The sequence below is a fragment of the Pleurodeles waltl genome, chromosome 2_2 (assembly GCF_031143425.1).
Source record: "Pleurodeles waltl isolate 20211129_DDA chromosome 2_2, aPleWal1.hap1.20221129, whole genome shotgun sequence".
Lineage (NCBI taxonomy): Eukaryota > Metazoa > Chordata > Amphibia > Caudata > Salamandridae > Pleurodeles > Pleurodeles waltl.
In genome coordinates, this window is record NC_090439.1 from 698666274 (window position 1) to 698692943 (window position 26670).

The 26670-nt window shown below is 43.2% G+C and overlaps 1 protein-coding gene across 1 annotated transcript in view; it reads right to left on the bottom strand.

Annotated features, from left to right (window-relative positions):
• Positions 1 to 10326: 10326 nt before the first annotated feature.
• Positions 10327 to 26670, bottom strand: part of CYP7B1 (cytochrome P450 family 7 subfamily B member 1) — an 808916-nt gene continuing 792572 nt past the window's right edge. Inside the window, exon 6 of the mRNA XM_069220257.1 lies at positions 10327 to 11227. Within this exon, the coding sequence (XP_069076358.1) occupies positions 10940 to 11227 (288 nt within the window). The 3' untranslated portion in view covers positions 10327 to 10939. The remainder of the gene's footprint in view (positions 11228 to 26670) is intronic.

Genomic DNA, 26670 nt, shown 5'->3' on the forward strand with positions numbered 1-26670 from the left:
GTGGCATATAGGATGCCAATAATGTATCATCTGCAAGTAGACAAGTTCCCACCTGAGCATCTCCTAGCCTGTGCTTAACCCTTTAGTAACTTGGCACAAGAGCAGTCAGGCTTAACTTGGAAGCAATGTGTAAAGCATTTGTGCAGCACTTCAAATACTAGTAAAGTATTGAGAATGAGACCAAAAAAATTCAATAAATATTGCCGACAAGCACAAAGCACCAACTGTGGTTATCTGGTTGTGCCGGACTGGGACAAAGTCAGAAGCTCAGGTCAAGCACGATGGATTGGGGCTGGATGCTTGGACTAAGTACGGCCCGGTGAACAATGTACCTTAAATCCTGGTTGTAGAGCTTTGCAAGAACACACACTGAGAATGTGTTACACATCTCCAGTGCTGAGGAGGCTGGGGGGTGATGTCCTGCGTCAGCGATGCGCCATGCAGTGGTGATCCCTAAGCAGGTGCAAGGAGATGAGGTGCACTCCATCTGTTCTGTTCACAGGACCATAGCTAGGCTGGCAGAGCACCTTCAGGCCCACTTCCAAAAGTCCAGGACTGAGGAGGCACCACTTGGATGGCAAGACTCACAACAGGTAGAGTCCAGGTGCTGGGTTCAAGGTAGTTGGAGCCTTTTCTGTCCCTGAGGTTCTGATCAGGAGATCAGCCAACTAGCTCCTGGAGTGACTGCGGTGGACCTGGACTCAAAATGCAGGTCCACTCCTTCTCTCGCAGGCAGCAGGGCAGCAGAGTAGCAGTCATTTTTGCAGAGCAGCACAGCAGTCCTCCTGAGTCTTCGACAGGTACCGAGGTGTACTGAAGAGCTGGGTTTGAGGGTCCAATATTTGTGCCAGTTTTGAAGTAGGTGAAAGTTCTAGAGGTTTGCACCCCTAGAGGTGTTTGGTATTTCCTGCCTCTTTGCACTGGCCCTAACCTGTCTGGGGACACAAAAGACTAGTGTCAAACCCTTTGTGAATGTGCTCAGTCATAAGCCCTCATTATGAACATGGCGGTCCAGACCGCCATGCCGGCGGTGGCAGAAATTACCGCCACCGGCATGGCAGTCTGGACTGACATATTCTGAACACAGGGGGACTTCCACAGGTGGCCCTCAGCCACCGCCAGGCTAACGCCGCCAGGCAGCCTCACGATGGTGGAGTTCTCTATCTGACAGGATAGCGCTGCAAGCAGCGATGCCCTCCGGATAAAGAACTCGTGTTCCTCCAGCCTTATCCTGGTGGTTTCCCCCACCAGGGAAAGACTGGTGGAAGGGTTGCTCTGGGGCCCCTTTGGGGGCCCCTGCACTGCCCATGCACTTTGCATGGGCAGTGCAGGGGCCCCAATGCACAGCCCCATCACGCAGGTCACTGCATATGCGTGACGGGTGCTGCTGCACCCGCCGCACTGCGGCATTGACAATGGCTCCATGTGGAGCCATCAGCAATGTCTAGGCCCAGCATTCCGCTGGGCCGGCTGGCGGAAACACTGTTTCCACCCGCCGGCCCGTGGGATGTTCATTATTGGGCCAGCTGGGTCTTTAACTGGCTGGCGGTCTGTGTTTAGACCGCCAGCATGAACTGAGCTTCATTTTTCTTAAGCTAAGGTGGCGCCAAAGTGGCATTTTCCCCACGCCATATTTAAAAAGTCATGCAATGCGTGCATTGTGCCACTTTGTAAACCCTTGCACCACATTATTCCTGCACCAGGCATAATTTATGCAAGGGGGATGTTCTCCTGTTAGGAGAGATTTCCTTGCACCATTATTTTTGGCACTTTTAACGCCTGCTCAGAGCAGGTGTTAAAAGGGGGCTTCCATTATTTAAACTGGGACCCTATATACTCTGCAGGAGTTCTCCTGCAGAGTACATCAATAGCGTCAAAAAAGTGACGCTATTGGCCCCTACCCTGTGCCATGGTGCGCCGTATTTTAAATACAGTGCACACATGGTGGCGGTAGGGGGTTGCTAAGGGGCGCAAGTGCAGCGCCTCATTTTTAAATCTGCCCCCAAATGCCACTACACCTAGTCAAGTGACCCAGGATACAGGCTGCAGACACCAAATGGTTAGGACAAGAATGCCAACTTTCTAAAAGTGGTATTTTCAGACTTGTGAAATCCATTTTTACTATTGAAGATGGTTTTAAATTATGATTCTTTAGACACCAAACATGATATCCCTTTCTGTTCTCAATTGAAAGTTATCTCTCATTAAATATAATATGGTAACCCAATATTATCTTATAGGAGAGGTAGGCCTTGCAGTAGTGAAAATGAATTTGAGAGTTTTCCACTACCAGGATATGTAAAACTTGTAAGTGCATGTCAAACTTTTAGATACACTGCACTCTGCCCTATGGGCTGTTTAGGATTTACTCTTGGGGTGTATTAAAAAAGGAAGGTTTACGCCTGCCAAAAGGTTTATTTTCCCAGGTCGATATGGCAGTTTAAAACTGTACATGCAGGCTGCAATAGCAGGCCTGAAATATTTAAAAAGACTACTAAGTGGGTGACACAATAAGTGCTGCAGACCAACTCGTAGCCTTTACTGTACAGGCCCTCGGTAGATGTAGTACCACTTTCCTCGGGACTTAAAATTAAATAAATGTGTCAGTTGGGTTTCAGCCAATTCTACCATGTTTAAAAGAGAAAGCACAACTTTAGCAATGATAGGAAAGCAAGAATTCAGAGGATGACCCTGAAGAAAGGATAAAGGCAATTACAGGCTTATTTCCAATGGAAATCTAAAGGCTTACAGTAAATTTCAGCTTGGTCTTTATTCACTATGTCATGGATCAGTTGCCAACCTGCTGGATTTATTAGCGCGGTATCTATTTGACTTTGGGAGCTGCCTGATTTGAATGTGGAATTTGGTTTACTATCTGCAAATGTCCTATCAATGCATGTTCAAAGTCCTTGTGTAAGTGTCAGACTTACTAAGTGGCCTGAGCTTGTAGAACAATTATGTATGTTCAAGCCAGAGTGTAGATATTCTCCATGCCTTATCCCCATCTTCATCTAATGTGTTAGGTCCACATGCTGTTTCATTATCGAAGATAGTTATGGTGGCTAATTCCTCATTAGGTCTACTTCCCCTGCTATATACACTGAAGACAAGGAGCTTCCTAGGGTAAATGAGGGAAGCTTTACTTGAGTGTCCAGGTAACTACTGTTTAATGTATCAAATTTACAGTCTAGCATGATGTGCACCCATATTGCCAAACTCCCACTTAAGGGGCATCCTCTTAGATTGTAAGTTGTGAGCATGATATAGTTTTAAAAGCCCAGAATATGCACAGAGTCAACTGTCTAGGTTTCCAGAAATAAGCAGATTCTATGACTTGTGAAAAACGTGCACCAATCCAAATCAATTATCTTCTGTGGGAGAACCACTATGTTTCAAGACTCAATTATTCTTTTTTAATTAACATAATTTCCTGTGTCAATTTTCTGAAAGAATATTAATCTTCTGTGTTATTTGATATGCTAGTGGGACTGGGTAAATCTCTCAGTAGTTTGTTTGGGAAAGAAATTGGTTTTGGAATTGTTTGTAAAGAAAGCATGTGGCTCAACATTTTGAATAGCATCCTTTTTTACTTTCTTGGACCTTCACATACAGCACTTCCCTATGATTAAGTATGAGAATGAGACCTGTCTGTTAGTGAATGCACTAGCCAGTCCCCTCAATGTAGTCTTTACATGTTAAATTAGCAAGCACCCTGTTTCGACACACCTAGAGCACTTAGGGCTATATTTACATGCCCCTAGCACCTCCGAAGCGTCACTTTGAGCGACGCTCCGGTGGTGCTGTACACTGCGCCATATTTCCAAGGTGACACTAAGCCGCTTTTCTTGGGCTTAACGCTGCCTTGTAAATATTGGCACCTCCGACACAGTTTTCTGTAGCAGAGGGGCGTGCAATGGGTGTTGCTGTGGGCGTTCCACTGCAACATCTATTGTTTTTGACGCTGCCCCAGATGGTGGCACTAGCATGGCGCAACAAGGAGAAATCCTTTTATTTCTCCTTGTTTTGGCTTCTTCTATATGTGCTGCACAGGTTATGTTTTTCATTGGGTGCAATAAATAGCAGCACATCAAAATTTGCATGATGTAGTAAATACCGTATGCCTTTCCCCTGTTAAATTTCGGCAAGAATTTAACAAAGGTTGAGGTATTTAATGCATCTGATAATTATCAAATCAGTTAAGTTCAAGCAAACTCGTAATTCCAACCACTGTGCAACCAAGGGTTTACACAGGGGTCAGAAAACAATGACCCACTTGTAATTAGGCCCAGTGTATTTAATTTGAAGAACATAATATCATTTAGCTCTGATTAACCTTGTCCACTATAGATTTACTACAGCAGTCATCTTGGAACCTTATGTTGTTGTCATCAATATACTGAGTTTGCAATTGAGCCTTATTTGTAGTGGGTAATGCTGGACTCCCTGACATCTGTGTTGTTGCTATGATTTTATCCCTCCCTTGAGTATGCTGACCTAGCCCAGGGTTGCTCCTTGACCATAGGCCCATATTTATACTTTTTGACGCAAACCAGCGCTGGTTTGCGTCAAACAATTTACCGCCGGCTAACACCATTCCTACGCGCCAGTCGGGCACCTTATTTAAGGATTGACATTAGCCGGCGTAGGGGAAAATGGGGGTTGTGCATAAAAAAATGGTGCAAGTCAGGTTTGAGTAAAAAAATCATGGGTCAAACCGGACTAGCGCCATTTTTTGACGCACAACCCCCATTGCAATGACTCCTGTCTTAGCAAAGACAGGAGTCATTCCCCCTTGCCCAATGGACATGCCCAGGGGACTCCTGTCCCCTGGGCATGGCCATTGGGCACAGTGGCATGTAGGGGGGGCCAAATTAGGCCCCCCGATGGCACTTTAAAAAAATAAAATCATACTTACCTCAACTTACCTGTACATACCTGGGATGGGTCCCCCCATCCATGGGTGTCCTCCAGGGGTAGGCGAGAGTGGCAGGGGGTGTCCCTGGGGGCAGGGAAGGGCACCTCTGGACTGCTTCCATGGTCAGAGACCATGGAAGTGAGCCCACAGGTCCTTTAACACCTGCCCTCACCCAGGCGTTAAAAAACGGCACACATCAGGCTGTGTGCTGTTTTTTAAGGCCCACCCCCTCCTGTGCGTCAAAATGACGCGGGTGTATAAATAAGGCGCACAGGCCTTAAAGTCATTTTTTGGACGGGAACGCCTACCTTGCATGTCATTGATGCAAGGCAGTTTCCCGCATCCAATAAAATGACGCACACGGAGGATTTTTGTCGTCCGCAGGTTCGGACGTCATAGTTTAAATATAGGGCAAGGTTTGCTCAGAATGTGCGTCAAAATTTTTGACGCACATTCAGCGCAAACAGAGTATAAATATGCCCCATAGTCTTCTTCAGATTGGTATTCTCCATTTTACATGGCATGGTTGTCATATCCTCCTTACAGAGGTCCTTTCCATGACACTTAAACCTTTTGTTGTCTTTTGTCTGACATTATGCAATGGATTTAGCCTGCAGTGACTATGCAGTGTTTCACTTGATCTCATACTTCCCTAATTCCTTTAGTTTTTCTGTTTCCTTCTTCTCATTTCACTCTATTGCAGCATGATCCCATCATGTTTGTTTTCTGCTTTCATTTTGGCTTTGGGTGGCACCCTATTTTCCGTGACTGCTAAGTCTCCTTTGCCTTCTGTATTATGATTTCTAGTTACTGTGAATGATATAATCAAGTTCTCCATAAGTGCTCTTGCACTCATATTTACAGCATGGTATGATGCAACCATATGTGATATACACAAGATATACAGCCTACATGTGTTTTGTCAAAAACAACTTCTTCAGGGCTAATGATAAGATTCCCGACATAAATGGAGCAGATGTACAAATAGGACGAGAATCTGAAATTTCTGGAATATAAATTCAACAAAGACAGTGTTCCTACAAAGACCCCAAATGCATGGAAAGACATATCAAGTTTCAAATCAACACTTAAGAAGGAGATGGTACTCCACAGGCGGTCCAAGTTCGAAGTTTGTTCGTATTTTACAAGCTTCTTGTATAATTGATTCCACACTAATGCCCCATGGTAACCATTGGTCTATTGTGCTTTGTACTAATTGCATCATACATTTGACTGTGCTCTGATGTGTGAGGTTTGTATTCATAACTTATTGTGTGCTGATTATGTGTTTGTTTTAAAAACAGAGGGGCAGATTTATGAAAAGTGGTCCTGCACCTAGTACAGCACCACTTTTCTTCCGCCCCTTTGTGCCCCCCTAACGCCGCCATGAGTGCGGTGTATTTAAAATATGATGCACCATGGCGGTAGTCAGGATTACTAGCGTCATAATTTTTTACACTAGTCTGGCGCTTTTCAGGATTAACATAAAAAATTGTGATTCTAATCCTGCAAAGCACCCAAAGGCCCACTGAAAACAATGGGGGCCTCCCTTTAACCCCTGCTGTTAGCAGGCATTCAAAATGCCAATAAAAATGGCGCAAATAAATCTCTTAAGATTTCTTTGCGCCATTTTTTCTGCACCCCTAGCGCCGGAACGTGCCCTTGCATACATATGCCTGGTGCAGGCATGGTGTGGTGTAAGGGGTTACAAAATGGCGCATTCCAAGCACTGCACCACTTTGTAAATATGGCGCAGAGTTTTTGGCCTTCCAACGCCACATTACTGTAAAGAAAAAATGACACTCATGTGACATCGGAATAGTGCTAGGCCCTCTTAAATCTTGGCCACAGTATTGTGAATAAATTGGATATATGTACAAACATAAACATTCTGGTTAAAAATTATTTGTGTGCTCAAGACAAGTGGGTTTCTCTTCAAAACCACATTATCCACTGATAACAACTCTGAACAACTTCTGCACCATATCTAACATCTCATCAACTAGAGATTTGATTCAAGTGAAACAGTGAAAGACTTGCTTTGTTGAAATGTCTTAGAGTTAAATCCTGTCACTTTCATCCAAGTTCGCTCTTCTTTTCTACTGCATACCATACTTTTTAACATTTCCGCCTATATTTGTCAACATTTATGTTCGTCTCATCTTATTAGTATTGACCCATGTTTGCATATGAAATTGCAGCTACTGGATTTGTACATTTGTTTAACTGACAAATTTAAACTCACACTTTGCAGTCTGTGGGATTTTACTGTACTTAGTAGCTTTATACAATAGAGTTAAATGAACCTGGGGACACCAGCATTGCTGTACTGGCATACCCACACATCTTCACCCATTTAATCGTTGTGAAATATCATCCTTTTTTAACTTTGTGCTGTCAGCCTGCATAGCTATTGCACTCGGAGTCATGGCAGATAGCATGGAGAAACACTGCAATGAAGACCTTTTATCTGCATTTTCGCATTTGTAAAAACAGTCAGAGATAGAAAAGAAAATGTTTTTGTCTGTATTTGGTATGTGAAGTCAGTAAAAATGAAAAACATATGAGCCTTATTTATAAATGAAGGTGCAACATTCCTTTTATGCCTGGCAAACATTGGCAAAGCTAATAGATCTCACCAAAGAAACATCCTTTTCCTCTCAAGTAGCTGCCAGAAAGGCATTCACGGTGGCCATCTTTGAAAGTATTTCCTTATATTTTGAAAAGCTCCATTAAAAATGCAATGCCATGGATGTGTGCTTATCCATAGTGGCCATCTTTGAATGGTGTTTCATAAAGTATAAGAAAAGCCATTCAAAGCTGACCACTGTACATGTGCATGCATCCACAGCTGCTAAGTTTGAATGTGTTTGCATGTATTTAAGCTGGTTTCTATGGATGCCTGTAAATTTGTGTGTGGTGCCCTTCTTTAAACAAGTTTTGCAATTAGGTATTGCTTAACTGTGTAGGAAAGATGGATAAAAAGTCACCACTAACATTAATGATGCCTTAGCTATTCATCATAAAATGCACTCTTGATATTGCTGGTGCTAGAGATCAAATTTTACTAATACATTAGTGACATAGAAGTTAGCAAATGGTGATTTATAAACCTTCAATTAAAAGCCTTCAGAGAAATTAACATGAAATGTAAACGTGCATGTTTGAATTATAGTGGACAATGTGACCTCCATTCGTATTTTACCGCATTTTGCCCTGAACGATGTTGTATATTTATATTCGAGTGAGCCACTGAGATGAATTAAAATTAAAATTATTATTCTTAGAAGAATAGTAGAAATGAGGTATATTATGAGTACTAAACTAACATGAATTAATCATACTTATATTGAATTAAATGAATTTATTACCATGAGTTACGTGTGCAGATAAATAAATGCAGTTTTAAACTGTTTTAATGTCATTAAGTATGCAATTAAATTATTTGCTTTGCATGTTTGATTCAAATTGTAAGGTGTGCAATAGCATTTAAATGTGATAATAGTATTAATATGAATTTTGGTTTCCTTAGCTAGACTAGGCCTGAAGATTCATTGTTGAGCAGTAAAGGTAAAGTAGTGATTCATTCTGTTTCCCTTAACCTGAATTAACTCTTAAGTTGCTGATGTGTTGGTGAACGTCCTATTGTATTAAAAACAGAGAACATGTATTGATAAATATTATTAAATATAACAGTATTTGTTCTAGTTGTCGAACAAAGCAGGAAGCTTTATTAATTTTGCATTAGAAATGTTAAAATCATCCTGTAAGCTGGGGGAAATAATTGTAAAGTTGCTATAGATTAATAAATGTTATAATTTGGTGGGACTGTATGAATTTATCGAGATGATTTTGCATCTTCCTTGAGAAAATCTGGAATGGTTGTAAACTAGATTGTGTCAGCGGTTACAATTGGATATTGATTAATTTGCACAAGCTGAGCTCACATGGAGGGCCAATCAGAACTTTGTAGACACTTTTAGATAGGGCGAGACTTTTGAAACATTTAGTCAGTCGAATTGAGTCGTAGCTTGCTAAGGACCCTTACTGTGGTGCAAATCTCTCTGCTCCGGAATACTTATGATCATTAGATGTCTTCCGAAGAAATAAGTTATCCTTTCTATTATATATCCTGTTACGTATGCAGTTCAGTACTAATATGCTCAATATATTCTCAACCCCTGTACTGCCTTATGTGCAGCTCGTGCTTTGCACTACCCTGATGCTGCTGTCTATGGATGCTGAGAGATGGTGAACGCTCTGTTTAAACAAATCCTTCCTGTTTGCTGTCCCATGAGGAGAGGTATGATCTAAATGTGGTTTTTTGTTTCCTTTTCAGCTTCGATTTTTATACCATTGCATTTTAGTTAGATGATTTTCCAAAATATTTTTGTCTCTTTTTTTGTTTTATTCACATGCAAGTCTAAGTTCATGTTAGAGATAGAGGTGGCCCAGCTCTGAAAACTAATTGTCATGAATACAATTTTGAAGATTGACTGATGCCACAATCATCTGCTTTGAAATCTGATTATAATGTGCGTATTATAGTTTTGGTAATTTGTGTTATTCTTTTGGAGTGTTTAACAGTATTGATGTTTAGTAAGCTCAATCTATTTAGACGTTTTGGTCAGCCTATGATTTTTATGCATGTTTATAACTTACTTCCGTGCACCATTTACATTACATTGACTTTGTGGTAGTAATAAAGCTTTGAACTTTTATCCAGTTTGAAGTCCTGTTTTGTGGTTAAAATGGTCGTGGTGTTTAATGTGCTTTATGCTTCTCATGTTTTTGGTTTGAATGAATCAGATTACAACACTCCTTACTGAGTCCTAAGATCCGGTCAACTTCTAGCAGGTGGGGTAAGGTATGGTGTCTCACCTGAGTGCTTGAGGTTTCTGGGCCTGAGACAGGAAGAAGACGTCTGCGAGCGCTATAAGATTGGTGTAAGTGCTCAGCTGATTATACATACTAAATCAATTTTGTTATTAGTAATGATGTTGATTGTCCCTCTATCCTAATGCCTCATTAGAAAACCGTATTTATGGGAAAAACCAAACAATACTTTTGCAACAATATTAGGAGTCAATTTCATGTTAAATAAGGAGAGAGTATTGTGCTCATTACACATTTATTTGCAAAATTTGCATCAGAGTACTTTACTTCACTTATTACAGAAAGTTATCATGAGAAATTGTGATTTTGTTTTGAGAACATCAGGCTAAAATACAACTTCAGATATTTGTATGCAAAAGTAGAAACTGTAAATTATTTCCATTTAGAAAACACCTGCGATCACATGTTCTGCTTTCTCATAATGCTTGAATATACCATATCAATTTTTTTGTGTTCCATTTAATCCTCACACCCTCTGTGGTAAATATGTAAATTAAAAAATAGTAACAGGTGAATACAGAAGAAAAGTTAGATTTATTGCCACAATCATCACAAAATAACACAAAACATTTTTCCTATGGTGTATTTGAATTTCATATGCGTAAAGCACCATTAAACAGTGCAAATACATACAAGCTGGTATTTGTTGAATGTAGAGAATCTTAGAGTTAATCAGTGATCTTGAACAGCAGGGTTATTACATGGACATTCTTTGACAGGGAATTTTAAAATGTGTGACAGGTAAACCAATTAATGATGGTTCTTCATCTACTCATAAACAGCTATGGTTATTATATGTAAATCAGATTGATATTAAATATCTGACCTCTATTTTCTAGCGAACTATTTTGTAGTACTGATCCAGGGGTGCACATCACAGTAGACAAGTGAATCAGTCGCACAGTTGAGATGTAAAAATTCATATGAAAATGGGTGCACTTGCTACTTTCTACCTACAATCTTTCCCAGCTTAAAGACCCTTAAGATGGCTTTTGTGCAATAAAAGCACCCAACTTTGTACTCATCATGAACTGGGAATACTTTCCTGCTAGGCTTATAATTAGGGTTAAAATTACCAGTATTTTTGGAAGACATTGCCCTATATAACCATTACAACCAGTAACCTGTCTAACCTCTTGGCTTGCATCGAAACTGAATATCGGAATCTGGCAGAAGAACGCCAAGGCCAGAGCGGCTATTGTCAAGTCCAACTTTTTTATTTTCAATGAATTCCATGTCAAAGTAGGTCACCATCAGAGCTATAAACAGCTTAATCTCATTCACAGCAAAGAATCTGCCTGGACACTTGCTGACTCCTGACCCAAATGGCATGAGGTAATATTTCAGCTTCTTTCCTCTCTTGTAAAAGGTAGTCTTCACTGCACCATTTTCTACAAAACGGTCAAACTTGTACACCTGCAAAGAAAACCAAATTGTCAGATCAACTATCACCATAGATAAAGAGTATTATTTTCTAATACTAATGAAAGAGAGTACACTATTTTAAAAGACCAAATAACTCACTGAAATACCACACTGACTTTGATTCTTCCATGCATCTCATGAGCTGTCACACTTACTCCATTTTTAAAACTAGTGCTAAAAAACTAGATGACAAGTGAATGTAAAAGTAGAGTTTTACTTACTCCACAATCCAAACTCTAATAGAGTAAAACACATACATACATGAAATAATATAAATTTGACCCAAAAACACTCCAAAATTAGGACTCACCATTATTATAGCCATTTAAATTACTTTGAAAAATAAGAGAAACTGGATCGCCACACTGGTGGTGTTTAAGAAGTTGACAAATCTAACACAAGAAGGAATTTCGATTATTCACTGCTTTGTTTAGAGCTTTAAATAATACACGCATACAATATTCTCATATCTTTTGGCATATGAATTCACTCTAAACTATTCTTCAACATTTCTAAAGTATAGACACAATAGTTCTGGTTTTCAGCTAACTTTTAAGAAAAAGAGCATGCTGACGTGAACTTAAAAGAAACCTATGACCGTTATTTTGGAGTATAAAAGGATTTCAACAAATGGAAGGTGGGAATTGTACTTCTGCAATTTTTTACAATTCTGTTTTTTTTTTATTACACCTCTTGCAAAACTCACCCATTTTTGCTCCCACAAAAACTTGATTTGTAGATTTGCATTATTCACTGGGAAAATCTTCAATTTATGACTGGACGATTTTCCCAACACAAATTGTGAGAATGTAGCTTTTTTTGAGCAGTCACTCCATTTTTGGAGGATGGATGCTGCTGGTTTTGTGATTCTGTGCAGTGGGACACAACTAACCAGGCCCCAGTTCATGAGCTTTGGCCCCTAAAACATGTTGAAATTTGCTAAAACACTAATTTGTGTACTTAACTTTCATGAAGGGTGAAGTATATGGTGCTTTAAGTACAACCATGTCTTGAAAAATTAAATGTAACCTGTGTGACAAGGCAAACATTGATTCAGGCCTTCCACTGAAGACTGGCTGCTGCAGTTTCAAAAACTGCAACCCAACCTGCCACAACAAACAACAAACCCCTTTGACAGGAGAAAACCTCCCTTTTAAATATTATTATGTCAACCCTATGTAGGTCTGTAGCTTACAAGGTGGGGTGTGTAGTATTTAAAAGTAGGACATGTATAAATTTAAAGTTAACATGTCCTTACAGTGACAAGCCCCTAAAAGGTATTTTCACTGAAGGCAGGATTACTGGAGGAACAATGGGAAGGAATATTAAATATTTATGTCTTTATAACTGGCTAGATACATGGTAGAATAATTCAAGGACTGCTTTTAATATTAATGAAAACCCCCACTCCATTGTGAAGTCAGATTCAGAAATATTCAGTAAAGTGAAGCGAAGTGAAGTGAAGCTCCTGGAGGCTCATTTGCACTGATCAAAAATATTCAGTAAAGTGAAGTGAAGTGAAGTGAAGCTCCTGAAGGCTAATTTGCATTGGTCTCCAACTGTCACCTAGCTGATGAATGGCCCTGATGAGGAGTGAAAAATGCTCAAAGTGCAGAAGCAATGGCCTGGGTTTGGTCAGGTGTTTTACACCTCTAGCACGAAGGCCAACTAGACAGTGTCCAGTGTGAGGAATTGGATTGTTGGTTGACTGGAGTGTTTACCCCTACTCAGCCAACCGCCACAATCCCTGTCAGGGGGAACAACAAAAGTCACTAAAGAAACGTGTGCTTATCCCTCTGGTAGCTCAGTACAAAATCAGTCAGACATAATTTAGAGGCAATGTGTAAAGTGTTTATGCAGCACACAAACAGTAATCAATTGAAAACATAACACAAGAAAAAACGTACACCAGTTTTGAAGCAATTATTTGATGCCAAAAATCAAAGACACAATTAGTAGAACCAGAATTATTAATTTTAAAGTTTAAGGTAAAAACTAGTGTCAAACTGTTTTTTGGCAGAGGCAGGGGCAGAGGAAGAGGCAATGAAAGAGGAAGAAGAAGACAAATACAATGGGAAAGAGAGGATTCACAATTGGTAACAGGGAGCTGTGAGAGAATGCAGGCAAAGACGACCTAGTGGTCCATTTGTCCAAGAGGCCCTTGACTGGCACCAAACATCAGGCCCTTAATAAAGGGCTAGTTTTTGTGCCCAGACCGACTTCTTGAGACTGAACTGTGAGTGGACTTAATTCTTCAGGAAGAGTAGACTTCATTTGTTCCTAAAGGATAAGTCAACACCAAATTTGACAGAGGATACAGGACTGAAGAATCCTTCCACTTTTACGTCCCCCACTAACATGGTACCTTGCGAAGTTCTGACTTTTGAGAAAGCAGTCTTGCAAGATGTGGGCGAACTCCACCCTTAGTGTCCATTCTTAAATATCTCAGTAAGGGTGAGAGAGGCTTTAGAGATCTTGGCACGAGATGAAACCATTACAATAAAACCTGCTGACAAGGGAGGAGCCCTTGTCATCCTGGACACAGAAGCATCTAGACAGGAAAGCCTATGCCTCATGAGTTACACATCCTATTTTGACAACATACAACAGATTCTCACGGAAATATTACAGCTACAAAATGGTCCATGATAGAGGAAGCTGAATCATTAGATTTGGTTACTCACAAGAAGGCTGAATTTGTGGATACCACTATCCACAAACTCTGTACTTCTGTTTCCTCCTGAAGATTCATACAGGGGTTCAACCTCGTTCTCGACGACCAATAGTTTCTGGCATTGGTTCCATTTTAGAACCACTGTCCAAGTTTTGTGACTGTTTCTTGCAGCCAAAGTATAGCATACACCTACTTTTTTGAATGATTACAAGGATATTCTGAATTTAATTGATTGCATCAACATGGAGGGCTTGTGGATGTACTGATTAGCCTTGATGTGACTGCACTATATACCAGCATACTCCAAGAGGCGACATTAACTGCTCTGGAGAAATGTTAATGGCTGAAAATTGGACTTCGTCTATACCAGTCCATTTCATTATGGAATGTGCCACACTAGCCCTCACAGAAATGTTTTCCGGTTTGAAGACCTGTTATACCATTAGATGTGCAGCACTTCTATGGACAGTACCTTTGACCTTAGTCTGGCCTGCCTCTATATGTTTAAATTTGAGAAACAATTTATTCTCAACCAAGAGAATCCTTTCTCTTAGAACATCAGACCTTGGAGTGGCTACATTGACAACATCATGATCGTTTGGAATGTGGATATCCAGGATGTACCCCAATTTGTGTCATGGGTCAATGGCTTTAACGATTATCTAAGATTTACTGCCTCTGTTTCAAACAAGGAGATTTCATTTTTGGATCTCCTTATTACTAACAATCAAGGTGAACTGACAACTAAGATTTATTAAAAGAAAACTAATCGCAACAACCTACTTCTGTTTGAAGCCACCATCCCCGAGCACTGAGGAATAATTTGCCTTATGGTCGGTTTCTAAGGTTGAGACGTAACTGCAGTGACTTGTCAACTTTTGAGAATCAAGGATATGACTTTACCCTGAAACCACCATTACTTTAGGAACATTCTGAACTCTGCAGAGAAGAGAACCTGTAATAATCAAGGAGATGTCTTTTTGGTCACATATGATATGCCCGAAGATTCCAGACTCACGTAACCACCTTCACACCTATTTCTATTGAGGTCAAGAAAATTAATAATAGACGTTGGCCTAATTTAAGGAGTGGAGGGAACAATATTTCCAAACCCCTATTTGCATTTAGAAGAACAAAGAATATTAAAGATTTTGTGGTACACACCCATCCACAGCAAAAGACACCTAAACCAGGTGTTACACTTTTCAGGATTTGGCAATTCCCATCTATACAGGGTCACATCCCTGTGGTTGCTGCAATGTTTGTCCGCTTACACATAAACTGGATTCTGTAGATCTGGGACAGGCAGGGACTTGGCATCTTAAGAAATACACCAACTGTAACAAACGCAATTGTATCTGTTTGATCACTTGTCCCTGTGGCGTACGCTATATCGGCATGACTACGAGACCAGTCAAAATACAAATTAATGAGCATTGCAGCAATATCAGATGCCGACAGGCGACTACCAAATTGAGCGTACACTATATTGAGAACAGCATAGCCCGGACGATCTGTGGTGGATCTTTCTGGAGTCAAGTAACAGCCAAAATGTCATCACAAAGACACTGGCAGAAAAGGAACAGAAACTTAAGACACACATCTCTGGCTTTAATGACGAAATCCCTTAGATGATTTTTTATAAGTGAATGTGGGTATAATACTGTGCATAACATTATTCCCTACCATCATCACTTGCGACTTAATGATTTTATGCATGATCATAAACTCCAGCGCCAAAACTAGTTTAATAATTGAAACTATTTTTCCTTACCCACATGGGCCATGCACCCCTCATACATCATATTTGACATACAACTTCCCCTGCATGTCATGATTATTTTCAAGCATCCATCACGACAACTTTTCATCCACCCCTGGATACCATAGGGCATATATTCTCTACAAGTGTGATCAGAGTGGATTTTATGGACAGGGACTGTAACAGTATTTGCAATGGCTATTTTTCTTCACTTTCACTTGCTCAACTAGGATACAGAAAAAATGGGGAGGGCATCAGGTTAAAATCATACATTGAAAGCTGAAACCAGCACACTTCAAGGCAGCCGCTTTAAGAACTACTGTGCTGTGCTTGCCCTTCACCTACGGGTTCGTGGCTAGTTGGTAGGTTCCCTGCAGAACTGATGAGGCAAAACATAAGTAGGGACACTCCCATTTGCTTGTCTTTTTCCATTATTCACCCTCCTCAGGGGCATTGACTGATGGCACATATGTGCATTTGTGAGACCGTGAGCTGTGTTCATAAAATCTTGGGCGACATTCAATTATAGATGTATGAGCAGATGTCACACTTTCCTATGAGATTCTTCTACTAATATGTAATTTAACTTTGACATACTAAACATGTGTGGTGACCTTGGTGGGGCTGTCATGTATGAAGAGGTCAAAGTCAATACCGTGGCACAATTTGACTTTCACAGTACATTCATTTTTCCTCACGCCAATAATTCTGATTTTGGCGCCTCACCCTTTGTTTACTTATTGAGACGAATAAACGGCTGTGCGCTGATTTGGATGGGGCTTGTCTTAAGAAGGGGCCACTAACGATGTTCTGGCCTTTTTAGGTCGAGCATGACGTTCGACGTGTTGTGTACTTTTAGCATACTTATAATATGGGTTCAAGCGAATTCAAGCAATTTCATTTGTTGGTTCTAATGTCCTTAAAAAATCCTTGCTTGCTAGTGGTCAGTTCTGCCTCTTTGTCCTGCCTTTTGCTCTTTGGGAGCAGCACCAAGTACTATATAACTACGTCATGTCCTGTTTATCTCTTCTGTAGGGGACTTTTTTTCTTTACAATTTGCCTGTTGGTCTTACGCTGTGGGTGCCTGTTCAGTCCCTCCTCCCCACCAGCAACTTCTGAAAACAAAACCAATAGCATGGAGAGGTTTTTCCACTCCCCTCCTTTATCCAAGCCCCCACGTTTTGCTTGTAATGGAGAGCTTTAATTTCCTTGTTGCCTTCAGTGGTAAAAGAACAGCTGCTGTGCTCCGATCGGAGCTGCTTCAAGGGAGACCTGCTGATTAGTGACTGAATGTTCGATGTTTGTATGAGTATGATCCCACAAGCCTGCATTTAAATACAGCGAAAATGCAATTTGCAATTTATTTACAGAAACTAAATTCACTGTAAATCATGATAAACAGGCACAACAACTTACAGAAAACACTACAAGGGCAGCTCTGGGACCCACAAGGCCATAACTGCCATTGCCTCTTTAAGGGGTCCCTTGAAACCGCCCTCACTCTCGTTTTGCTTTCCACATGCAGCTCCAACCCTCCAAATCCTCGCCCCTGCCTCACATGGTGGGTATTTGGTTTGAGGTGACAGGTCTGCCACCCTCCTACACACATCCTGTAGTTTTCTTTCAGCTGGACTAAAGGTTCGTATCCTGGTGCAGGGCTTAGAGAGATTTTGTTGCAATATTCTGTCCTTGCGCTCATTCTTTTGGTTTTAAATCTCAGCTTCATGGCGCTGGGTTTTGCATAGCGGGATCGCGCTCGTTTTTTTCATTTCATTTTCAATTTAATTTATTAGGCAAAAAAAGCCCAGTTAGGAGTTTCCAATGCTAATAGCTCTAACTCGAGCAAATACGAGACACGTTTCCTTGCAAATACTTATACTGATCCACGCAATAGGCTGGTGCCGGAGCCCCAGTTAGAGCGAGTCCTATTTACAGAATAAAGGCCTGAAGATAACTAAATAAATGCATCCTTCTGTTTTTATTTTAGCTGAGTTTGTTTTATGATACACATATGCAAACGGTGTTTGTGTTTACCGTGTAGTGCTGTTCTATTCCATTAGAAGTGCAGAAAGCGATACTTTCTTTTCAGCTCCAGAAAGTGTTTGTTTTGCTTGCTACTGTTGCCATCTGCCCCTTCCACCCAGCCCATTAGTAATCCGACTTTAATGCAATCACTTCAAGGTGATCGTATATGTGCTGAACAATTGTGAGGTTCTTCAGAACACCAGATACCAAACTGAATTGTTTGATAACAGAGCTGCGGGTCCCATAAGACTGCCTTTAAGATCGCAGTCAGACACACTGGTGGGGCTCCTAGGGGCAGACGTGCTGCTCTTTGACACCACTGGGAAACACAAAAAGAACCTCCCTTCCCCAGAAGCCTAGGCCTGAGGACAAACACCTAAACACTTTGGAGTCAAGCTGCACTCTGGATTATGCTCGGGGCAGCTGTCTCAGGTTCCCAAGAGGGTGTTTAGGACTTCTTCTGCACCTCCGATTTGTGAGAACTCCTCATGGCAACCCGGCCACTTCCAGTATTGCAGATTTACGCTGTGAAAGAATAGCAACCGACTACTAGTTTTTAGATTACAGACCTTTTATGTTTCCTTGGTTTTGGATTGCAGAGCCCAGCCCCTGCTCTCATATCTGTTGTGAATTAGTGTGGCACTGCAGCCTTTCTCGCAGGAGGATGGAGTGCTTGTAAATCTGGAAATTGCTGGCGTTCTACAAAGTGGCTGCCGCCATGCTGCCTGCTCTCGAAAAGGCCTGGGTGTAATATTTTCAAGCTGATTTCTTCCACCACAGCAAGCCAGCTTGACATGGGTATGGTGTTTTGAGCATTACACTTGAATGCCAAAAGTTTATTTCTCATAAATTGAATATGTATATCTTTTGAGATAGAGGAAGAAGGTAAATGGAAATGCTTCAATTAAATGTTGGGCCACTGGAATCATATGGCAGGAAAAGACAAAATTATGAGGCTTAGTTGACCAATATATGTGGCAAGAAAAGTCCAGTTATGAATTTACAATGCCAATAGCTCTAACTCAAGAAAATGCGAGACCATATGTGTTTTAGGACTACCTTCTATATGCTGATGATACAGATTACAGCATGTTTCTACTTTGATACTGCGCCAACCGATACACATGCACAATTAGTGGTTTGTGGTACATGCAATGGTACACCACCATTTCACACCCCAGACACTGCAATTATACATCACAACTTGTTTCCTGATTGGCAGGGGCTGTAATTCTGGGAGGATCATAAGGCCTCATTACAGCACTCTATTAGTAAATTACTTCCAAATTATTTCAGTATCTGGTATAACATTTTTCTCCTGATGGCTAGAATGCTTCATCAGGAGCACAACCTGAAGCTATCGCCACACTACTTGCTTTTGGCACAACTGCAATACACATTGCAGGCAGGCCTATGACCTATCTTTTGGAGGTTCGAGGCATAACTGACACTATTTGTCTCCTAGATAAGGTGGCGAATCTGGACTGTGCTATTATTGTTTACCTTGTTTACAAAAAGTAATGCTATGTTACTTTTCTTGAATTACTTTTTCCATATTGACTGATTATACTTGTCTCTGACGCTTAATAATCACTTGATATCCATTAAAGTTTTACAACAGTTCAACAGCTCGCAAACTTCCAAGGGGCCTTTTCCTCACTTTAGGAGGTTAAGATCTCCTCTCTGCGTGCTACATATATATCACATATTGCATTGCTATTTTAGCATGAGTTTGATAATTTCTTTACTAGTAGTGTTCACTCACAGGGTATGTGCATGTGCATGCCAATTATGAGTGTCACAAGTTGTTTAGTGACTATATAGAATTGTCTTCATGTCTTTGTTTGTTCTTATGTTTTATTCCAGGTCATCCCAATTAGGGAATTTACATACTAGTCCAAGTTATACTTGCATGACTTATTCAGAAACTTAGATTACACTTATTTACCTAACAGGGAGTGCTAGGTGCTAATGTAGTTTTGACTGTACTGAAGAAATGGCTCTTGATCCGTTGAGACGCAAAAGGTGTGAAACATATCGACCAGTGTACTGTAGTAACTGTTTTACACAGTTTCACTTAGAAAGGGTAAGAATATTATTTTCCATGACCCTCCTCCTTTGCTTTTAAGCTTGACATAGACACCCTGGGTCCCTTCGACACTTACCTTTGGACTTAGTGGAAATTTCAACACAAATTATCCGTAAAGGTAGAAGTTCAGCAGAGCAACGCTGCAGACCATGTCCGAGGAGGTGGTGTTGTTGATAGGAAACCATTGGATGAAATCAAAGTGAAGTTTACCACAATCAGACCTAGAGGCTTATTTACAAGCCCTTGCGCCCCCGGCGTGTCACTTTTTCCCATATACAAAGTGATGAACCAGTGGCACAAGGGGCTTGTAAATAAGCCCCTTAGTTTCTTTTTTGGAAGCTGAAAATCTCCAGCAGGACGAGGCTGTAGCTGATGAGGGCTCCACGGGCTAGATACTCTTTCTGCAAAGGACCACTGAATATAATTTGTTGTTGTGGAGAAGAATGTAGTGGGAGCGACTGCAAAGTTAGGCTGACCACCGATGCACCCTGGGAGGATATGTGAGCTGGTTGGTCCCAGTCTCCTCTCACTTCTCAGAGCAGTTTGTAGCTAAAAACATTTGAGGTCCCAAGTATTGGATTGTGGATACCTGGGTACCGTTAGCACTACTTCCAAGGGCCCAAAACCAGGAAGGCACCACTTGGAGGGCCAGGATTCACTCAGGATGGGTCCAGATGCTGGTCAGGATGTTGGAGCCCTTTCTGTCATTGAGGTTCTGATCAGGAGGCCAGCCAATTAACCCTTGGAGTCACTCTGTTAGCCCTGGTTTAAACAGTAGAACAGGTCTCAAGCAGCAGGACAGGCCTCTAATGGTATAAGCCAGACTTTAGGCAGCAGAGCAGGCCTCCTGGTGCAATAAAGCAGTCTTCTGAAGTACGCAGCAGGCCACAGCAGCAGGCAGTCTTTGGAGAGTCCTTCTGCAGGTCCAGAAAGTGAACTAAAGAGTCCATCTGAGGGTCCTATGTTTATATCTAGACCCTCCTTTGAAGTAAGAAACATTTCTGAAGAATTCACCTTTCAAGTGCTTGGAGTTTCCTGCCTCCCCTGCCCTGGCTCCAACCTGGCTGTCTAAACAAGTGATGTGAAGCCGTTTGTGTGATGCCAGGGCACAACCAATTGATTTGCAAGTGGGACTGTGCCCAGTTCCACCCATCCATCCTGCCAGTGATGGCCCACTCAGGTGCATCTAATCCCTCTAGTGTGGTGGCTTTCTTGGAAGAATAAATAAAGTCCAACTGCCAACTACATCCAACATGTGACCCAGGAACAGGATGAAGACACAAATTCGCTAGGGCACTCAAATGCCTGTACAACTAGACAATGGTACTCATAGGTATCGTTCAAAGCTACAATGAAGGATATACATGGTTAAATAACCCACTGCATCAAATGCTATCACCCTATATTCAAGTTTAAGACCACCATGAATGCTATTGTCTTTATTACGTTTTTCCAAAAAAAGGTAACAACAAGAAGCTTGTTAATGATATCATTATGAATAAAAACATGTGCAGTGTCCCCAGTGAATTTAAGAACCACAGAAATATACTTCCAACAAATGTATATGTGTTTCTTTTAACAAACACCAATTCGCTTTTAAAAAAAGTATAGTTCATTGGCCCTCTAAAGGATACTTGTTGTTTATGTTTGTTTGTTAAATGTGTTGACAGCGTTTCGACCATGGAAGGTTGACTGCTCTCATGAGAACAATAACAATGGGGGGAGCATCTGTAATAAAATGATTATATTACCTAGTGGTGCTTGCTAGTAGGAAGTTATAGTTAGGACCTAGGTTCTTTATGAAATGTTTTAATTTACTTGCCTATATCTCTGGCACCACTTGATATTTCTCCACAAATCTTTCCCCAAAAAATTGCCAGTCATGTCAGCTCCTGACTGGAAAGATTCTACATGAAGCACTTTTCCATAGAAAAAACTGAACAGCGATAGCGCTGTTACTACTGGAGAGAATTATACCAAATTTGACAGAAAGGTAAGTATTGGTCAAGAAAGCACCCTTTTTGATTTAAAGTTTAAATCTGTTCAGTAGTTTTAGAGAAATTAAAGAAAATCCAAATGTGTATATATAGGGACGTGAAGGATTTGCAACCCCTCCGAATCTTGTGCTGAGATTTGATTGGCTGATATCACTTCAACAAGTAAGCTGCTGAAGTGTTGTGAGTCGTCTTGGGGCCTTGAGGCCCAGAAAAAAAGAATAAAAAATACAAAAGGGGCCAAGGTATAAACACCCTGGCCCCTTAGCTCTGGTGCTAGGATCCCAAAGGAACTCTCCCCGGACTAAAAAGATTGTTATTTTTATTTTTACAGTGAAATTGCCCCCGTCAGGCAGTTTTTTTCGTAACAATTTTTACTGCAAATATTACACTGATATTATCAATGATGTTATCAAAAATATCATGAGTACTGTAATTTGTGGGTTAATTAGCAGTGCATATCCAGGATGCGAGGTATAGCACAAGTTATATTTACTTGAGGTAACTCTAACCATAACTGGTCAATTTCTATGGTTTTGTACATTTAAAATGTGTGCCTAACTATAACATAATTTTTTAAGTGAATTTCTATGTAATTTTTTTTATTCTGTTTACTATCTATAACATCCCTGTAATCTTTGTTTTTTTCCAGTGAATTTCTATAGTTTATTTAATGTATAGTAATTTTCAGTACTATGGGGGTCATTACAACCCTGGCGGTCGGTGTTAAAGTGGCGGTAAAACCGCCAACAGCCCGGCGGTGAAAAAAATGGAATCACAACCATGGCGGAAACCGCCAACATAGACAGCCACTTTAAAACTCCGACCGCCACAGCGGTACAAACAAACACAGCGGCCGTAACCGCCAACAGACAGGCGGAAGACAATGTACAGCCCACACTATTACAACAGGCCAATCCACCACCTTTTCTGGGGCGGATTCACTGCGAACAAAAACACGACGGAAACAGGAGTTGGAAGGGAAAACGCTCACCTCTACACACCCCACGAGGACCCAGGACGCCATGGAGCCAGAACTCCATATTCTACCTGTCTTTACCTTCCTGCTCCTCTACCAGGAGCACGAACGCCGGCAGCGAAGACCATGGTGAGTACTGCACCTACGACACAGGGGAGGGGGAAGGGAAAAGAGAGTGAGACACACCCGCAACACCCCCACCCTCACCCTCTACAACACACACACAAATACATGTTGATACATTACAGTTACACCCCTCAACCCCTCCGGAAGAATGCAAAGACAAAAGGAAATGATTGTAACGATTGTAATCAATTAAAATCCAGTACTCAAAAATATATATATACACTATTAACAAATATATACACCAAGAATTCAAGTCCATGTACTGCACATACATAGTCCGTGGACCACTGGGCCCAAAATGCATGGGCAAAGCCCACACAAGATACCCGATCAAAACGGAGAGAACACTGCAGGGGCATCAGATAGAATTACAACAGGCACCTCATGGGGAAGTGAAGGGGGTGCACCTCAGCTGGATGAGTACATGACGCCAGATACACGAGTGGGCTCCATGCCCACTGCTTTATCCTGGGGAGTGCAAAGCCACAGTCTCATAAGTCTCTCCAGTGGGTGGTTTGCCCACTGCTTTATCCTGGGGAGTGCAATGCCACAGTCTCACAAGTCTCTCCAGTGGGTGGTTTGCCCACTGCTTTATCCTGGGGAGTGCAATTCCACAGTCTCACAAGTCTCTCCAGTGGGTGGTTTGCCCACTGCTTTATCCTGGGGAGTGCAAAGCCACAGTCTCACAAGTCTCTCCAGTGGGTGGTTTGCCCACTGCTTTATCCTGGGAAGTGCAATGCCACGGTCTCGCAAGTCTCTCCAGTGGGTGGTTTGCCCACTGCTTTATCCTGGGGAGTGCAATGCCACAGTCTCACAAGTCTCTCCAGTGGGTGGTTTGCCCACTGCTTTATCCTGGGGAGTGCAATTCCACAGTCTCACAAGTCTCTCCAGTGGGTGGTTTGCCCACTGCTTTATCCTGGGGAGTGCAAAGCCACAGTCTCACAAGTCTCTCCAGTGGGTGGTTTGCCCACTGCTTTATCCTGGGGAGTGCAATGCCACAGTCTCACAAGTCTCTCCAGTGGGTGGTTTGCCCACTGCTTTATCCTGGGGAGTGCAAAGCCACAGTCTCTCAAGTGGATAACAGTCTCCACTGGTTCTGGAGGGGGCTTGGTGCCCAGAGTGCTTCATCCTGCCAAGAACTGAGGTAGTGGATGTGAATCTCCACTGGTTCTGGAGGGGGCTTGGTGCCCAGAGTGCTTCATCCTGCCAAGGACTGAGGAAGTGGATGTGAATCTCCACTGGTTCTGGAGGGGGCTTTGTGCCCAGAGTGCTTCATCCTGCCAAGGACAGAGGAAGTGGATGCCTTTCTCCACTGGTTCTGGAGGGGGCTTTGTGTCCAGAGAGCTTCATCCTGCCAAGGACAGAGTTAGTGGATGCCTTTCTCCACTGGTTCTGGAGGGGGCTTGGTGCCCAGAGTGCTTCATCCTGCCAAGGACTGAGGTAGTGGATGTGAATCCCCACTGGTTCTGGAGGGGGCTTTGTGCCCAGAGTGTTTCATCCTGCCAAGAACAGAGGTAGTGGATGCCTTTCTCCACTGGTTCTGGAGGGTGCTTTGTGCCCTGAGTGCTTCATCCTGCCAAGGACAGAGGTAGTGGATGCCTTTCTCCACTGGTTCTGGAAGGGGCTTTGTGCCCAGAGTGCTTCATCCTGCCAAGGACAGAGGTAGTGGATGTGAATCTCCACTGGCTCTGGAGGGGGCTTGGTGCCCAGAGTGCTTCATCCTGCCAAGGACTGTGGTAGTGGATGTGAATCTCCACTGGTTCTGGAGGGGGCTTTGTGCCCAGAGTGCTTCATCCTGCTCGTAGCGGCCTCAGTAGCGGCGGTGCTTGCGGTGCTCATTGGCCTGCGGTGCTGGTGGGTGGCTCAGTGAGCGTGCTGTTGGCGGCGGTGTCCTGGGAAGCGGTGCTGGTGGCGGCGGTGTCCTTGGCAGCGGTGCTGGTGGCGGCGGTGTCCTGGGAAGCGGTGCTGGTGGCGGCGGTGTCCTTGGCAGCGGTGCTGGTGGCGGCGGTGTCCTGGGAAGCAGTGCTGGTGGTGGCGGTGTCCTTGGCAGCGGTGCTGGTGGCGGTCTTGTCCGCCGTGCAGGTTGGCGACGATTTCCCTTTCTTTCTGTGCCCCTTCCCCACCATGGATGGTGGCGCAGCTGTCTTCCCACTCCCAACTGTAGTCCTGGGAGAGCCCTTGGTGGCAGGTGTTTTGCCCTTTTCCCTCTGGGCAGTGGCCAACTTCTTATGCTTCTGAGGTGGGGGACTGTCCGTGGTCTGGCTCCTTGGCACACTGGCTGCCCTGCTGCTTGGTGCACTCCAGAAGCCGGTTACTGCTCGCACCACTGTTCCCGCTGATGTGGTGGCTGAGGTGCTGGGTTGGGACAAGGAAAGGCGTGCCCTAGGGGACGGAAGGGGTGGGGGAGGTGAGGGGAAGAGGTGAAGGTTGGACAGGAAAAGTTTTTTAGACACACTGGGACGGGTAGATGGAGAGGGTTTGGGAGTGGAGGAAGAGGTAGTGGTTGTAGGAGGTGTACGTTTGCTGACTTTGGGTGAAGGTGCATGGGCTGGAGGCTGTCGTGAGGTGGATGGCGGTTGGGTGCGTGTGTGACTGCGTTTGTGTACCTTGGGAGGTGGGCTCACAGACACACTGGGAGAGGACACAGGGGATGTGTGAATGGTAGGGGGGGTGGTGAGTGCACGTGAGCGGTGTGTGGTGATGCGTGTGCTGGTGATGGACGTAGTGGCTGAAGATGTAGTGCATGCAAGTGTGAGTGGAGACATGACAGGGAGGGAGGAGGGAGATGAGGAGGAGGGAGACACAGTGGAGGCAGTGGATGTTGGTATGTCTGCATGGGTATGATGCTTGTGTGAGTGCCTGTGGGATGTGTGGTGCTTATGTTTGCCAGAGCTTCCCTTGTGTGTTGAGGTGTGTGCATGCTGGTCTGATGGTGTGCTTGGGATAGGTAAGGTACAGGGGTTTGGGTCTGGGTGGAGGAAGTTGGAGGTGGGAGGATGGACACAGGGACAATGGCTGCCATCAGTGCTGAGGCCAGAGTCTGAAAAGCTCTCTGTTGGCTGCCTGACCAGAATGAATGTCCTCCAGGTATGCATTCGTCTGTTGCAACTGCCTCTTTACACCCTGGATGTCATTCAGAATGGTAGACTGCCCAATAGTGAGGGATCTGAGGAGGTCAATGGCCTCCTCCTTGAGGGCAGCAGGGCTGGCAGGGGCTGAGGTGCCTGGGGAGAAGGAGATGCCCACCCTCCTGGGTGAGCGGCCACAGGGCCCACGCTGAGGGGCTGCTAGGAGGGCGGTGCTGCTGGGGGGGGTGGCAGCTGTACCTGTAGATGCGGTGGGCACAGAGGGGCCCGCCACGGCAAGAGAGCTCCCATCAGAGGAGGAGTCAGTATCGCTGGTCTCAGCTCCTGTCCCCGCCGTGGAGCTCCCCTCGCCCTCTGTCCCACTGGTGCCTTCAGACTCCGTTGTCTCACCCTCCAGGGCCATGTGGGATGCAGCTCCCTCCTGCTCCGGTGCCACTGCTCCTCCACCTGATGATGCTATTGCACACAAGAACAGGGAGACCACAAAAAGGGGGGGAAAGACAGAAGAAAGACATGTTCAGTGCATGCAATATCGCTACCGTTGGCGGACACTACAGACACAGAAGTCCTCTGCACTATGCCGTGCACTTAGAGTTCCCTAATTAATCACAGGGACATGGGTACAAGGCCTATGCCCGATTGCTGCACACATGGAAGTCACACGAGCCTGACTAGGTGTATTTGGCTCTGAACACTGGT